The sequence below is a fragment of the Drosophila yakuba genome, unplaced genomic scaffold, assembly GCF_016746365.2.
Source record: "Drosophila yakuba strain Tai18E2 unplaced genomic scaffold, Prin_Dyak_Tai18E2_2.1 Segkk10_quiver_pilon_scaf, whole genome shotgun sequence".
Lineage (NCBI taxonomy): Eukaryota > Metazoa > Arthropoda > Insecta > Diptera > Drosophilidae > Drosophila > Drosophila yakuba.
Genome location: NW_025048783.1, coordinates 373,338 through 391,039, shown reverse-complemented (window position 1 = coordinate 391,039; position 17,702 = coordinate 373,338). Strand labels below are relative to the sequence as shown.

The 17,702-nt window shown below is 41.6% G+C and overlaps 1 protein-coding gene across 7 annotated transcripts in view; it reads left to right on the top strand.

The window, feature by feature from the left end:
• Positions 1–17,702, top strand: part of LOC6540146 (eukaryotic translation initiation factor 4B) — a 66,296-nt gene that overhangs the window by 10,045 nt on the left and 38,549 nt on the right. For 2 of the 7 annotated variants that reach the window (XR_005561980.2, XM_002086964.4), the window contains 2 exons: positions 2,044–2,167; positions 15,492–15,729. Coding sequence is in view for 3 of the 7 variants with exons in the window: in XM_002086964.4 (XP_002087000.2) it covers positions 2,044–2,167; positions 15,492–15,545 (178 nt within the window). In the remaining 4 variants the exon portion in view is untranslated. Of the gene's footprint in view, positions 1–2,043; positions 2,168–3,586; positions 9,213–15,491; positions 15,730–17,702 lie in introns of those variants that run through there. The other 5 variants (XR_006245274.1, XM_039377201.2, XR_006245272.1 and 2 more) reach the window with 3 other exon arrangements.

Sequence of the window (17,702 nt, the reverse complement as noted above, 5' to 3'; positions counted from 1 at the left end):
ATCCCTAAGCCTGGGAAAGACAAAACACAGCCATCATCATACAGGCCAATAAGCCTACTTACTTGTCTCTCCAAGTTATTTGAAAAAGTACTGCTGCTACGAATCAGTCCCCACCTTAAAACACACGACACACTCCCATCGCACCAATTTGGTTTTCGGGCAAAAAATGGAACTATTGAGCAGGTTAACCGCATCACAACGGAAATTCGCACTGCCTTTGAGCATCGGGAATATTGTACAGCTTTATTCTTAGACGTTGCACAAGCATTCGATAGAGTATGGTTGGATGGACTTATGTTTAAAATAACCAAACTGCTGCCTCAAAACTTACATTAGCTTCTAAAGTCTTACTTATACAAAAGAGTGTTCGCGGTTAGATGTAGTTCAAGCACTTCAAGCGATTGTACTATAGAAGCTGGAGTGCCCCAAGGAAGTGTATTAGGTCCAATTCTATACACCCTATACACTGCGGACATCCCAACAGACTACCAGCTAACAATATCCACATTCGCTGATGACACTGCAATACTGGGTCGATGCAGATGCCCAGTAAAAGCTACGATGCAACTAGCACGCTATTTAACATGTGTAGAGAATTGGCTTGCAAATTGGCGCATACGAGTAAACGAACAAAAATGCAAACAAGTTACGTTTACCCTTAACAAACAAGGCTGCCCGCCCTTGGTTATGAACCACACCGCATCCCACAAGCCGATGACGTAACATACTTAAGTATTCATCTGGACAAGCGGCCCACCTGGCGGAAACACATAGAGGCCAAGACGACGCACCTGAGACTAAAATCAAAGGATCTACACTGGCTTATAAACGTTCGGTCTCCCCTAAGCCTGGAGTACAAAGTCCTTTTGTATAACTCCGTTCTTAAACCCATATGGACCTATGGCTCCGAGCTATGGGGCAATGCATCGAGAAGCAACATCGACATCATACAGCGAGCACAGTCTAGGATTCTGAGAATCATAACTGGAGCTCCATGGTATCTTCGGAACGAGAATATACACAAAGACCTAGAAATAAAACTTGTCATTGAGACAATAACAGAGAGAAAAGTAAAATACAAGGAAAAACTAGGCTCACATCCAAATCCCCTTGCAAGAAAACTTCTTTGAGTATGCAGCCAAAGTCGACTGCACCGCAACGATCAACCAGCCCAGCGTTAAATTTGTTAGGCCACATAGCACAAATAATCTCATAAAATGATAATTAGCTAGCTTAGAATAAGATTTGAAAACTTATTGTTAGTCTCTTAAGTAAAAGGAAAGATTCAATAAATAAGAAGATTTAAAAAAAAAAAAAAAAAATTTGTTTTAGTGAATTTGATACTATTAATTTTAAAATTGAAAATGTAAGCATTTTTTATGAAGTGGTGCTATTTTATTTTTCCTAAGAGAGTTTTTTATTTAAGAGAAGGATAAATACAACAATTGTAGTTCTTTTTTATTTCCTTAATTAATTAATTAATTATTAATTGTTTTTCCTTTTTAAGGAGGTATTTCAGTTCCTTTTAAATCCTTAATTTTAGGTAGGGGACTTATTAAAACATATATTGGCCAAGTGGTGGTATTTTATTTTTTTCGCAGCTGTATTCGGTAAGAAGTTCTCTCTGCTTGTGGTTCTCTAGTGGTTCAAGGTCTATGGTTTACCGTTGGACCAGGCTGCCCTTGACTCCTTCCGCTTGGCATCCTCCATCGTTGTTGTGGGGAGTTTTAAGACTACTCGAGTCTACTTTTCAAGAAAATGTGCGCCCAATCGCAACCTTCAACCTTTTATAAAACATAAACAAATTTTTTTTTTAATTTGCAATTTTGAGCATACCACTAAATTAAGAAAGCTTAACCATATTTTACAATTTACAAAAGAGACAAACCAAAATTGTTCTTGACAAATTACCATTAAAGAGAGGATGCCAGTATTTCAAAACAATTTCTCATCTTAAGTTCCGTGAAGAATTTTACATATAACATACATACATTTTAATTTTTTAATAAATTATTGTATTGTTGTTTTAAATTTTCTTTTTAGGCTTGAACTTTTAAGAGAACGAGGTCATACAAACGGGGAGAGCAAAAATTTGGAGGATATCAAAATCAAACGAGATTCTCGGAATGACCGTTCACTGCCGAAGAAAATTTCCCAGAATGAACTTGTGAGTAAAATATGTTGTTATCTTGTTGTTCCCCTTATTATAGAGCCTACAAACCATATTGTTAAGTTAAAGTTTCGATACTGTCAGCAGCGAAAGCCATTTCTTGTGATAATTTGTTCATTATTTCTAATGCATGACAAACAGCATAATTTACTAGTTACTGTATGATCTTTACACATTTATGATTATGTTATAAACAAATCATAGATTGTCCGATTTTAATAAAATTGCGTTACAGAGGGCGTGGCAACATGAATTGACAAACTTGCGCTGCGTCTATGCCTCTGGAGTCTGTGTGCTTAATCTCTTTCTAGCTTTGTAGTTCTGAGATCTCGCGTTCATACGACGGACAGGCCAGACACTCGGCATGATCCTGATCAAGAATATATATACTTTATATGGTCGGAAACGCTTGCTACTTCGGCGTTGGCGCCTTCTCTATTTTCATAGCTATTATTTGTCAAGGAGAAGTAAATTGCCATGAAAGGAGTAGGTCTGGTCTTTTTTATGTTCTTTATTTTTGACACTAAAATATTTGGAAATTTTGAAATTCACTCGTGTATCATTCGATCCAATCTAGGTAAAGCTTTCGCTTATCTAAAAAAAAACAAGAGAGAACGCTATAGTCGAGTTCCCCGACTATCTGATACCCGTTACTCAGCTAGTGTAAGTGCGAAGGACAGTTTGTGGGCGTTAGAGTGGGCGTGGCCAAAAGTTTTTTGGCAAATAGATAGAAATTTACAAGACTAATACAAAAATGAAAAAATATCAAAACATTTTTCAAAAGTGTGGGCGTGGCAGCTTTGGGCGGTTTGTGAGCGTTAGAGTGGGCGTGGCCAAAAGTTTTTTGGCAAATAGATAGAAATTTACAAGACTAATACAAATATGAAAAAATATCAAAACATTTTTCAAAAGTGTGGGCGTGGCAGTTGCGTGCGTTATGTCCCTGGAGTCTGTATACTTAATCTCAACTTTCTAGCTTTTGTAGTTCCTGAGATCTCGACGTTCATACGGACAGACGGACAGACAGACGGACGGACAGACGGACATGGCCAGATCGACTCGGCTACTGATCCTGATCAAGAATATATATACTTTATATGGTCGGAAACGCTTCCTTCTGCCTGTTACATACTTTTCAACGAATCTAGTATACCCTTTTACTCTACGAGTAACGGGTATAAACATTTGACCATCATTTGCAATCAGTCTCAAACATTTGACCCTCATTTGCAATCAGATTCATAATAAGCAATTACAATTAAGAACAAGCTGTACTGTGCTGTAGTTGTGTAAAATGCTGGTAATTATCAGGACAACGGAAGTTTATTGCACATAGTCGCCTATTTGGTTTCTTTGAAGCAATTTGTGAATGGTGCAGTTTCTTATGAGGACGTGGCCTTTATGTTTATTTTCCAGGTGTATTGCTAATTAGATGACCAAAAATGCTCCAATAGCATGACCAAGCTTCTTCCAGCAGGAACGTTTTAATGCTAAGTTCAGCAAAACACTTATTCTAAAATTATGTCAAATGGATCGAATATACCAAAATTCGCCTTTGGTGATTTGAATCCAAGGTACTGAGGCTAAGGTAATATTTTTTCAGATATAAAAAACTTTTACTTGTTTCACTAACAACAGAAACGGCACAGCGCTCTCTTGTTTTATTTTCTTTAAATGTTTCAAAATTTTCGAAGATTGGTTAAGATAAAAAACTAATTAAACTTTAATTAGGTAATTTTAGAAGGAGTTACTTTTCCTTAAGACTATCTCGACTTGTGGCTCTTCAGAGTCTTATATTGAATTAGGGACAACGGTTCAGAGTCTACCTTTGATAAGGTCATCGAAATTTTTCTTATAAATCTGTAATTTGCCACACGTTCGGATTATTAACGTGCGCTTCAGGTACACACTTCAATTTTCCTTAATGAACGATCATGAAACTTTCCGTTAATACATTAGAAAGTTTAAACATCTTAAACCTAAAAATAATGTTATGTACGTTTGTATGACCATTTAGTTGGCTCTGTGGTCAATGAGCTGGTATGTCATTTAATCTCTTTAGGATGCTGGTTTGAGTGCGTTAACAATTTGGAAACATAATTGGCTTAAAGTTGGCGAATTTTTTCGTTTACTAGCGAGATGTTTAGACCTTTGCGGATGTCACACGGTGCTGCTGTGTTACTGTGTGGCGATGCACCATAGTTCATAGCCCTATTTCCAAACAGGTGCCATTAGTGTGCTGAAGAGTAATACCTGGAACTTTATCTGGTACGCCTGCCGCGATGTTAAGCTCTATTATTAAGCTATTTTTCGGCCTCGCCAAAATGTACGATTCCAGCACTTTGTGTCCGATTTGCGGAGGTATAGGCTTCTGGTTTATAATCTCAGTGAAATCGCGTCGCAAAACGTAATAGTTATCACATAGCCTGCCGCATGCACATATGTATGTCGCAGATCATTTGAATTTAACGACATTTTTAGGAATTGCGTCTTTCTGCTTGGCACGCGACATGCAGGCGCCTTTTCTATTCTTTTAATGCGCGGCAGACAACCGTTAGAGTTTCTGCCGAACGTAGTCTGGTCGCGGGTATGAGCGGGGGGAAGTAGAAGTCTGCACGAAAACGAGAAGCAAACAGAAATATGCAGTGTGCATTAGTATTGGTGTATGCGGACTGGAATAAGTCTCCAGAATGTGTTGGTATGGCATGTAGAGTTAAGAACTACGCAAAATTCTGATTTTGTAAAAAGAGAATTGGGTCAGTCAGTTTTCGATCATTACGCATAACAGACATGCCTCGCTCACGCGTCAGAAAACGTTGCGCAGACAACGAGAGTGGTGAAGGAGAAGAAGGGCTGTCTGATAACTCTTCGACATCAGAAGTGGGATCGCCTATACCTACTGTGAACAATGAAAATAGTTTGCTGGCAATTTTGGAGTCGCAAAATCGAAATTTTTCTGAACTTCTGAAACAAGTGCAACACTCACAAAGAGAGCCAAAAGAATCGTTTGCTGTGGTATTGCCCAGGTTTAATCCTGAACGTGCGGGATCAGACGCGCAGTCCTGGTGTTCAACGGTGGACTACATCTTGTCTGAAGACCAACTGGAAGGTAGCGCTCTTGTGATGACCCTCAGCAAATCACTGGAAGGAAGCGCGTCTCATTGGCTGTCACAAACTTGCTTTCCTGGTATATCATGGACACAGTTCCGAGAATTGTTTCTGCAACATTTTGCGAGAACAGAAACATTAGCGGCAGCAGTTATGAATCTGCTAAATGGACGCCCCGCGGAAGGCGAGTGCCTTTCGTTATATGGAAGCCGAATGGTTACTTCGCTTATGGCCAAATGGAAAACGCTGAGTGTGGAGCAAATCGCAGTGTCCATTACACTGGCGCATGCAGCTGGAATTGACAGGCGTTTGCGGCGTTTAGTTTTCACTTCCGAAATCAACACTCGGAACGAGCTACATGAAGAACTGAAGGCCTATTCATTTGACGCCAAACTGAGCCACCTTTCAAACGATGGTACATCAGAGCCGCCAGGAAAACAAGCTAAGCCCCACGTCAAGTGTCCCAACTGCGGAAAGCCTGGTCACAAAAAGGCGGACTGTCGATCAAAAACAATGGCAGTGCACGTCTAGAAACCCGGCAAGCAACCTTCAGGGAAAGACCGGTCTACTTTGACTTGTTTCAATTGCGGAAAATCTGGACACATCTCTACAGTATGTCCTGATCGTCAGGAGCGTTCGTCGTCTTCCAAAAACAACATTGTAAAAGATGTCAACATCTGTACCATTTTTGAACCTGTAGGAACGTTTTCGCAATCTGGTGAGTCGTTCCAATTTTGTTTTGATTCTGGAGCTGAGTGTTCACTCATCAAGGAGGCTACTTGGCAGAGACTATCTGAATCCAGAATGGGCAACGTAGTTATTTTAAAGGGTCTTGGTAGCAATACTATTTGTAGCACCTTGCAGATATTGGCCAATGTTTTGATTTGTGAACGTTCATATGAAATATTGTTTCATGTAGTGTTAGACAATTAAATTAAGTATGACGCTCTGATTGGTCGAGATATTTTAAGCCAGGGAGTCGGTGTGACAATAACATCAAAATCTCTTACTATGTTTAATGAAAAATCTATATTGGCTGTTGAAGTTTCCAAAATGAATCCTGATTTGGCTAGCGTTGACACCGATCTGCATGGACCAGATAGAGACCAATTGTTGTCAATAATACAAGAATATTCAGGGTCATACATAAATGGAATTCCCCAAAGCCGTGTGACTACGGGACAGTTAAAAATTCGCTTGATCGATAATTTTTTGCTGCACCGAATTAAACAGAAGCCCCGAGTTATCGAATATTTTAGCAAGATGACATCTTCAGCAGAATTACGTTACCATTCATATGAACTGGAGACACTTGCTTTCTACAATTCTATAAAACACTTTGCCATTACTTGCATGGACGTCATTTTGTTGTGTTTACTGACTGCAATTCGCTTAAAGCCTCTCGTACAAAAATAGAACTGACTCCTAGAGTTCATAGGTGGTGGTCGTACTTGCAAACTTTCGAATTTGATATTCAGTATAGACCAGGTGAGCGTATGACTCATGTTGACTTTCTGTCTCGGAATCCGGTTCCAAAAATTGACAAGAATTCCATAGGCGTAGTCGAAAAACATATCCATCTGACAGAAATATCCGACAACTGGTTATTGGCTAAACAGCAAAGAGACGAAGAAACTTCTTCTATTATCTCTAAATTGCGTAATGATGAATTGCCCAAAGATTTGGCCAAAACTTACGAAATACGGTCTGGAACTCTATACCGAAAAGTTCAAAGAAATGAAAAGACTCGATGTCTGCCCATAATCCCAAAGCAGTTTTGGTGGTCCGCTGTCAACAACGTACACAAGTCAATTATGCATCTCGGGTGGGAGAAAAGTCTTGAGAAAATGTACGAGTTCTATTGGTTCGATAAAATGTCTAAATATGTTCGCCAATTTGTGGACAACTGTATCACTTGTAGATTGTAAAAACCTCCGTCTGGCAAAATACAATCCGAACTCCATCCCATTCCTAAAATCGACATCCCGTGGCATACGGATCATGTGGATATTACAGGTAAACTCGCAGATCATTTGAATTTAACGACATTTTTAGGAATTGCGTCTTTCTGCTTGGCACGCGCCATGCAGGCGCCTTTTCTATTCTTTTATAGAATACAACCGTTAGAGTTTCTGCCGAACGTAGTCTGGTCGCGGGTATGAGCGGGGGGAAGTAGAAGTCTGCACGAAAACGAGAAGCATACAGAAATATGCAGTGTGCATTAGTATTGGTGTATGCGGACTGGAATAAGTCTCCAAAATGTGTTGGTATGGCATGTAGAGTTAAGAACTACGCAAAATTCTGATTTTGTAAAAAGAGAATTGGGTCAGTCAGTTTTCGATCATTACGCATAACAGACATGCCCCGCTCACGCGTCAGAAAACGTTGCGCAGACAACGAGAGTGGTGAAGGAGAAGAAGGGCTTCCTGCCATTTTTTATGACATATGACGCCGATATACCGATAACATCGGATCAGGCAGTAGTCGATCTAATTGCCACATTTTTTGTCTCACTCTAAACGAAAGCTCACTGTTTTCCAAACCTCAGCGTGTGAAGCCTGTCCATTTCCCAAGTCCCTAGGGAAATACTAGCTTTGTGCATAGGTGCTGTGCCCTTTGTGATATTATCAGTGTAGTGATAACAAATGAAATGCAATTTATTACAGAGGTATTTATAAATTGTCGAATATCCCCAAGTTTTTTGAAAATGTTATCACTCCTTATTTGCAGCACGTTTGTAGGTCAAATATATCATGTCAGCACGGTTTTATAAAACGCAGATCAACAAATACTTTTGGAGCTTACTTCCACGGAATAAAGGGCTTTAAAAATAACTTTCAAGCGCGGACTTTAGTCAAGAATCTGACTTTGTTAATCATTCACTTCTGGAATAAATTGGATTTAAAGTTATTTGAATCTCCTAATCACATCAGCCGTTCTCCAAGGGAGTCAAGTTGGTTCGCTCATTTTTATCTATTTAATATTACCTTCCCTTAGTTTTTAAACATTCGCGTGTACTTATGTACGCAGAGGATGTTAAATTATGTCTGCAGTATAGAGACATTTTTTTCCATTCGAACTAACAATTTGATCTAGACAGCTTTCAAAAAAGGTGGCGGGATAACTTACAAATCTTAAATTCCTCTATGTGTATTCTCACTTTTTATCGTGACTTACCCGCGACGTACACTTTAAGTGGGTGCTCTTTGGACTGAATAGCACGGGTTCTGTATGCAAGACGATTACGTTTCGTCAATTATTTATAAAACCAGGGGTGTGCCAGATTTAATAAACGGTGGTTAAAGGAATTCGATGATCTCCACATGACTAAAATGTACAGATTTTGCTAGTTTATCCGATTCTTGAGTATGGAACATCAGTTTTGAGCCCATAATACGGAGTTCACTCGGACAGTATTCAACCGGTTCAAAAAAAACGTCTTATGTTGGTCTTACGGGTCCTAAAGTTTATTAACTTACCTTCTGAAGCTAAGCTTAGAACAGTTTCTATTTGTAATCTTATTCGTAATATATGGATAGTCTTTTAGATAGTCCTTCTAATTTCTGATTTTCTACAGTGCACTGTGATCCAGAATTCGATTTTATTGGCATAAAGTCTAAAAATTAAGCTACAGGCTTGAACCTTTGTACATTTTGTTGTTAAATCACAAATAGTTTGCATACAAAATTTGGAGTCCGTGCGACCACGGGCGGGGGGCCTCGTAGTGTAGTGGATAGCGCAACTACCTGTTAAACACGGGGTCGTGGGTTCAAACCCCACCCATGACAAGAGCATGGCCACACAAACTTTCCTCTCAAAAAGATACTTTTCTAGCTTTTAGAAAGTATTCTTCCATCCATAATGTGTATATTCATTTAAATGTTAGCAATCAAAGAACTCTATGTAATAAGCACAAATTGTAACAAAATAAATTTTCTTTAATTATAATACATATATATGATAGAAATATAAAAATAATAAATATAAACCGAGAGAGAATGCTATAGTCGAGTTTCCCGACTAAGCTAGTAAAAGTGTGAACAAGATTTTTTAATATTTTCTGGAATACTGTTAGAAATGGAAAAAAAGTGGACTTTTGTGATTGGCACTTCTTTGTCTGCTTTGTGAGGAGCCTTAAAACCCCCACAAATCCGGGTGCGGGAGATCGGCAAGATGAGTCAAGGGCGGTCAGGTCAAACGGTAAATTAATAGACCTTTGACCCATGCAAAGCGTGATCTAACGGTACCGCGCTGGACCTTGGACCTGAACCGGCCATGGGCACAGAGGTCGAACGGTAACGGCGTGGACTTTGAACAAGCATAAAGAAGGCACACCGTGAACTAACGGGACATGAGTTGGACCTTGTAACCGAGCGAGACGTGCGCAAAAAGGGAAATAGCCGGATTCTCGCGGCCTATAAAAGTGCACGGAGGATAACACAGTCGATCAGGAAAAGTCAGACAGTCAGTCAGTGAAAGTTCGCAGCGGACGACAGCACATAGTGAAACGGTCAAAATACGCGGAACCATACCCGGAACGAGCGAACGACTAGTGAGGGTCGAAGCGGGCATCCAGGAGGATCCCTACAAGCGAAGGACAAGCGATCACAAGGACCTAGCGTGGTCAGAAAGGGAAGGTGGAGTCTTTGGTCGGCAAAGGTGGTTCGGGGAGGAGCGCTAGCTTATCTCACGGACGATAATTGAATTGATTAACGGAGCCTCCCTAATAGTATCAGTTTCTCAGTATTTTAAATTGAGTATGTATTGATTTTTATACCGTTACTCGTAAAGTAATGGTATACCAGAGTATTTAACAGATAGAGGGAAGCGTTTCCGTCCATATAAAGTATATATATATATTCTTCAAGCATCAAGGGCGTTACGATCCGGCCGTCTTCGTCTTTCCGTATCCGATCTCAGGAACAATAAAAGCTAGAACTAAGCTGAGATTAAGCATGTCGATTCCAGAGACATAGAGGAGCGCAAGTCTGATGTTGCCAAGCCCATTATCACTCCCACACTTTTTTTTTTTTTTTTTTTAATCTTATTTATTGAATCTTCTTTTTTACTTAAGAGACTAACAATAAGTTTTCAAATCTTATTCTAAGCTAGCTAATTATCATTTTATGAGATGATTTGTGCTATGTGGCCTAACAAATTTAACGCTGGGCTGGTTGATCGTTGCGGTGCAGTCGACTTTGGCTGCATACTCAAAGAAGTTTTCTTGCAAGGGGATTTGGATGTGAGCCTAGTTTTTCCTTGTATTTTACTTTTCTCTCTGTTATTGTCTCAATGACAAGTTTTATTTCTAGGTTATTGTGTATATTCTCGTTCCGAAGATACCATGGAGCTTCAGTTATGATTCTCAGAATCCTAGACTGTGCTCGCTGTATGATGTCGATGTTGCTTCTCGATGCATTGCCCCATAGCTCGGAGCCATAGGTCCATATGGGTTTGAGAACGGAGTTATACAAAAGGACTTTGTACTCCAGGCTTAGGGGAGACCGAACGTTTATAAGCCAGTGTAGATCCTTTGATTTTAGTCTCAGGTGCGTCGTCTTGGCCTCTATGTGTTTCCGCCAGGTGGGCCGCTTGTCCAGATGAATACCTAAGTATGTTACGTCATCGGCTTGTGGGATGCGCGTGTGGTTCATAACCAAGGGCGGGCAGCCTTGTTTGTTGAGGGTAAACGTAACTTGTTTGCATTTTTGTTCGTTTACTCGTATGCGCCAATTTGCAAGCCAATTCTCTACACATGTTAAATAGCGTGCTAGTTGCATCGTAGCTTTTACTGGGCATCTGCATCGACCCAGTATTGCAGTGTCATCAGCGAATGTGGATATTGTTAGCTGGTAGTCTGTTGGGATGTCCGCAGTGTATAGGGTGTATAGAATTGGACCTAATACACTTCCTTGGGGCACTCCAGCTTCTATAGTACAATCGCTTGAAGTGCTTGAACTACATCTAACCGCGAACACTCTTTTGTATAAGTAAGACTTTAGAAGCTTATGTAAGTTTTGAGGCAGCAGTTTGGTTATTTTAAACATAAGTCCATCCAACCATACTCTATCGAATGCTTGTGCAACGTCTAAGAATAAAGCTGCACAATATTCCCGATGCTCAAAGGCAGTGCGAATTTCCGTTGTGATGCGGTTAACCTGCTCAATAGTTCCATTTTTTGCCCGAAAACCAAATTGGTGCGATGGGAGTGTGTCGTGTGTTTTAAGGTGGGGACTGATTCGTAGCAGCATTACTTTTTCAAATAACTTGGAGAGACAAGTAAGTAGGCTTATTGGCCTGTATGATGATGGCTGTGTTTTGTCTTTCCCAGGCTTAGGGATCATATAATAACTGATTTCTTCCACTTTTGAGGAAAGTATCCAATTTAGGTAATAGCGTTGAAGAGTAGGCAGATTTGTAGAACTGCACACATTGGAAGCTCGATGATCATTTTCGGTGTTATTAAATCGAAGCCAGGCGATTTTCCAGTCTTCAGTTGCTCTCTAATGACTTTCGTTATTTCGCTTGGCCGGAATTCTATGGGATCTTGTGGTGCTAAGTCAGATGCAGTTAAGGGTGGGAGAGTAAATGAGTTAGTGGCTGGATTTGGTTGGAATACCTTTTTGAGATGATCAGCGAAGACTCTTGCTCTGTCCATGTCACTGCGAGACCAGTTTCCGGTAGAGTCACGGAGGGGTACGACAGTTTCTGCTGGTGCCTGCAGATTCCTGTGGGCTTTCCACAAAGAGTTTTTTGTGCTAGTGGGCGTGAGATTCTCGATGTAACGCAGTTGTGCGTCCGCTTCTTTTTTCTTAAGCGCTTTAGTAAGTCTGCGCGAAGCTGCTTTTAGTCTACTCTTTGCGCCAGGTGATCTGTGTCCTGCCACTCCCTTCGAAGTCGTCGTTTTTCAAGCACAAGGAGTTCGGTATCTCGACTTGTCATGTTGAACTTTTTACTGCATCCGTGGGTATCTTGTGGAGTTGACGCTTTTGCTGCTGCAACTAGTGTTGATTCTAGGCTACCAGCAAACTGATCGATGTTTTGCTCGGTTTCTAATGAGCTAGAGAAGTCGGTATGTGAACAAACATATTTTTTGTACCTCTCCCAGTTGGTCCTGTTGCTTGTGAGTCTATACGGCTGCTCTATGTGTTACAGTTGGTACAAAAGATTAAAGAGCACCGGGCAGTGATCAGATGAAAGTTCTGAAAGTGCCTCAGCTGTAATCATTGATTGGGATATCCTTTTGGTGATGGCAAAGTCAATCAAGTCTGGAAGCTTTTAAGGATCTGCTGGCCAGTATGTACCCGGAGAAACATAATTAAGCTTGTTTTGCGGTTTAATAATTGCGTTGTATTGCTGTTTTCCTTTAGGGGTCGCTATCCGAGATCCCCAGTACTTGTGCTTGGCATTCCAATCACCATCTGCAACAAACCTTTCACCGAGCGAGTCGAAGAGTGTTGTGAATTTGTCCTCTGATATTGTGAAGCGGGGTGGGCAATAGACAGCAGCCAGAGTGAGAGCCCCGTTATAGCATTGGAGGCTTATAGAGGTAGATTGTAGGCAGTCTTCTTCCAATTACTAACAAAGTGGTGTTTGATTCGCGATCGTATTAGTATGCCAGTGCCTCCATGGGTCTTGCCATTCGGGTGATTCGTAAAGTAAAATTTGTATCCTGGTTTTTGAAAATTGTACTTTTCAGTAAGGTCAGTCTCTGAGAGTAGCATAACGTCAATGTTTCTGTCGGCTAAGAACTGAGCGGGTTCTAGCTTTTGCCGCGAAACGCCATTAGCGTTCCAGGTTGCTATTATTAGGGGAGTCATTATACGGTTTTAGAAGAAACGAGCATTTGAATAAGGATGTTTTGGTTCCTCATAAGCTCTTGCATAGTTGTTTGCATGAAGGCCATAAAGTCTTTCATACTTTGCTGCATCGAATCGCTTCAACGCCAATTGTCTGCTGTTGCATGTTATCGTGAGTGTTTGTTTGATGAATGGGGGTGTCCGCTGCTGGTGTTTGGATCCCTGATTTTAGTGCACTTGCAAAGGAAATATTTGGCGCTGCTCGGTAGCTGGTAGACAAAGGGATGTTAGTTGTACTCGGTTCCATTGCTTTGTGAATTGTTGGTGAGGTACGATCTCGAACTGAAGTCACTCGTTTGTTTAGGCGACTCTTAAGTTCCTTGTAAACAATGCATCCTCGCCAGTTGGCTGTGTGGTTTTCGCCACAGTTGCTGCATAATTTAATTGAGCTGTCGTCCTTGCTCTTAGGACAGTTTGCTCCGGAAACTCCGTAGAAACTGTAGTTTATAAATAGGATGTACTTCATTTTTGCTGATTTTTTGACTCGATGGCTCCAGTTCGACTTTAAAGAGTGGCTGCGGCTCTTTCTTCCTGTTAAGAATGTTGATCACCGTTTTTGCCTTAAAGTTTTTCTCATTTAGTGCCTCGGTAATTTCGGATGGGGTCACTGATGATTCAATTCCTTTAATGACAACCTGCAATGGTAAGTATAGCTGGTAGGTATAGTAACTCTTTCCAGCTTCATCCAGGTACTTGGTCACTGATCGATGGCTAGACTCATCCGGAGTCTGCACTTTCGTTTCATGTATGTTTCCCTTGGTAAGAGGTATAACGTGGAACTTGTTTTCTCCGATGATCGTAGCTAGTTTGTTACCAGTGCACTTGAGGTTTTCTCTCGTATAAATATTGGTGGCGGCTTAATCTTCTTCTGTTCCTGTTCTTTGATTGGATGCACTTCGCAGTCATCCAGTAGTGCAAACCTATCTGAAGTTGAGTTGTCAACGTTGGTGCGATTTATTTTTGGCTGATTGCCAGCCTGTTTGTGTTGTGGGCTTAGCTTTCGCTTTATTTGAATGTAGCGATCCAGCTCTGTTTGAAACAGTTTTGTGTTTTGTTTTGGTTCTTGTCCGCTTTTGTTTTCTAGAGTCGGAGAGAGTGCACTTGCTTTAGTTGTTGTTGATTCAGCAGAAATGTACACAGCTTTCGGTACTGAGCATAGTGTTGTTGTTGTTGCTATAGGTGTAGTTGCAGTAGATATCGAAGTTACTGTGCTGGTAGCTACATAGCTTGACACCGTTTGCAATGAGGAGAGCGCGAGAGAGACGCTCTCAATGCGTTCGGGTTCACATCGTGCAGTCATAAGCAAGACCGCGTTCGTTTGCTTTCTGCAGGTGCTAGGTCATTGGCCCGATGGATTGTTTGGCACTCGCGGGCGTCAGACACGACGGTGAAGTATGCATTGTTTCGTTGCAGAGAGAGCAGGCGCTCGTCTTGCTCTTTTTGCCGCTGAGCGCGCAAATCGCGTTGGCTCATTTTGGAACTGTCGATTTGTTTGTTGTCTATTTAAATTAGCTTTTGTTTTAATTTAATGTTTCCACACACAACAAACATTATAGATTTGCAATTTAACATTGCTAATAGCGTCTTTTCGCTGGTGTTTGTAATTTATTTTGTTTTATTTATTCACTTCACTTAAGTAAATTGATTTTATACAGAGCTCGATGAAAATACGGCTTACCCCGACGCGAGTCCACAAAAACTCCCACACTTGAATTTTTAATTATTGTTTTTTTTTTTCAATATCTATCGATATGCTTGAAAAATATAAAGTTTCTTGTTCGCACTTTTACTACCTAAGAAACGGTTTCTAAAAGTCGGGGAACTCGATTATAGAGTTCTCTCTTGTTTTATGTTAGTTATGTTATGTGTCACAACAAATGATCGAATACTGATATAGTGTAAATAGTTAGATAATAGCGGTGTTTGTATCTTGGATTTCCAATAAAAATATACAATCCTTTAAATAATATTTCTTTTCGATTACTTAAAAATTTTCGAAAGAGACATGCGCTTGAATGTTTTTCTTCCGCTCCAGAAGAACGCATCAAGTGCGTGGATTAAAAGATGAAGTGTTACTTTGGAATAGATAGTTTGTGATTGCACAGACAAGGCGCTTACAAATTGTGTTGCCTATTCCAAGACATTATTTTAAAAGACAAAAAATAACTTTGAATAGTGCTAAAGTTAAGTCACTGAAATCACTCATATCAGGACATTATATTTAAGAGCCCGTTCCCATCCTTATCGTATTTATACTACAATATTTCCAAATTGATTAAGTCAATAGTATAAAATATACTTTTAAAATAATAATAAAACGTGCTATTCTAATAGTTTGTTTAATTTTGTTGTAGGTTTTGCAGACATCTAATAAATATTCCGGACTTGACAATGAAGGATCGGAATAAAATATTTGTGTTTCTAATAAATAATAAATAAAAATAAAGAAAACTTATATAAATATATATTATATAATTTACAGCCAAATATACAGTGAGTCATTGGCATTGTTAACAAACGTAAGAAGATATTACCATCTTTCGGTAAACGTTTTTATGAATAAAATACTTCTTGCAGTATATCACACTTTAATGGTACACATAAGGTACACTTTTTTTTGGCGACTCAAATCAGTACACAATAACTGGAGCAGTATGAATGTTTTTTTATAATATATGCAAGTCTAAAAATAAAATCGACGTTCGGTATTTTGCAGCCGTTAGAGTTACAAAACGACACTATTAATAGGCAAGGTCGGTTAGTGGGCGTGGCAAACAGGTTTTTAGCAAATCGAAAGACTAATAAATATAAATAAATGGAAAAATATCAAAACGTTTTTTAAAAGTGTGCGCGTGGCACTTTTGTGCGGTTTGTGGGCGTTGGAGTGGGCGCGGCAACATGGGTCAACAAACTTGCGTTGCGTCCATGTCTCTGGATTCTGTATACTTAATTTTAACTTTCTAGCTTTTGTAGCTTCTAAGATCTCGACGTTTATACGGGCTCGGGTGATCGACGGCGGCCGACCGCGGAGTTTGGAGAGCGGGAGTGCGGAAAAGAGGGTCGAGCCCGGACGAGAGCAAAAGCTCTGTGCGCAGAGGCGATACAGTGGCCTCTCACATTAACATTTCGTCACCCCCTTGCAATCACCCGGGTTGCAACATGGTCCTTGCTATGGCTGATGGCAGGCTCCGGACACGACCCATCCGAAAACGATGCTGTGGGCCACCTGCAGTCCGTTCTGGATCTTCAGGAAGCCTGGCTGCATCACTCGCGGATACAGGTCCGCTCCCAGGACCACGGAGATCGTAGCGGGTAGGTAAACGCTCGTCGGCCAAGGAAATGTACCGGAAGTGAACCCGCACTGTCTCGCTCAGCTCCCGGATTGAAGTGCGAATGCGCACGTGGGGCTCGACCTTAAAAACCAGATCGAACCGGACGCTAATGTCCCGTTCGGAGCTTACGGTGGCCGAGCAAATCTGCTCATCCCCAACTCTGGTAGTTGGCAGTCTGAACGCTGTCGCCAGCAACGAGTCGATGCAGCTCGTAGGCGTGCACGGGTCGATAAGTGCCGCCGTGTCGAATACCTGAGTCCCGGTATTAGTCCGCACCAGAGCAGTCGGTAGCAGGTTGGCGCTGTGTCGCCGTAACAGGGACGACAGCGACGGAGCGGAGGCCACGCTCGACGGGCTACTTGGACGGGACCGAGGAACGCCGTTGTGAGGCGGACGAGGGCCGAGGAGCGGCTGAAAGACGTCGGGAAGCGCCAGGTGATTGTCGACGAGCGGCTGAAGAACGCCGTAGAGCGGCGGACGAGAGCCGAGGAGCGGGTGGGGGCCGCCGTGGAGTGGCGGACGACGGCCGAGGAGTAGCTGACAAGGGGCGCAGCGCGTCTAAAGAGTTCCGCGGGCTGTGGCGCTCGAAGAGGTGCAACAGCGTGTGATGATCCTGACCGCACGTTTTGCAGCAGTCCCCTCGCCGACACGTTCCGTCGGAGTGATCGTGGGCCAGACAGCGGGGGCAGTATCGATTGGCGAGGACAGCCCGTAGCCGCTTCTCGGCACTCAAGCTCAGAAATCGGCGGCATTTCCGTAACGGGTGGATCCCACTGCAGATTCGGCAACGGTACGAGTTGGTACCTCGACAACATCTGCTTTCCAAATAGGCAGCCGGCTGCTTATATCGGAAGAAAGACGACCTTTGCTATGGGACGTTTGATGAGCCCCCGCGATGTGCGGAATTCGACCACACGGACATGCCCGTCGGATCCTGGAAACACCGCGTCAATTCGGCCTAATCGCCACTCATTGGACGGAAGGTTTTCTTTCTTGACAACCACCATATCCCCGACACAGAGGTCTCTAGAAGGGACTCGCCATTTGTTTCGCTTTTGGAGTTCTTTAAGGTACTCTTCCTTCCATCGCAGACGAAATTGCTGAAGGAGAGCCTTCAGGTGTTGCCAGCGGTTTATGATGTACGTTATATCCCCTATTATCTCGGGTTCAACCGTTGCGAGAAGAGGCCCTCCAACAAGAAAGTGTCCAGGCGTAAGTGCCATAAAATTCGCG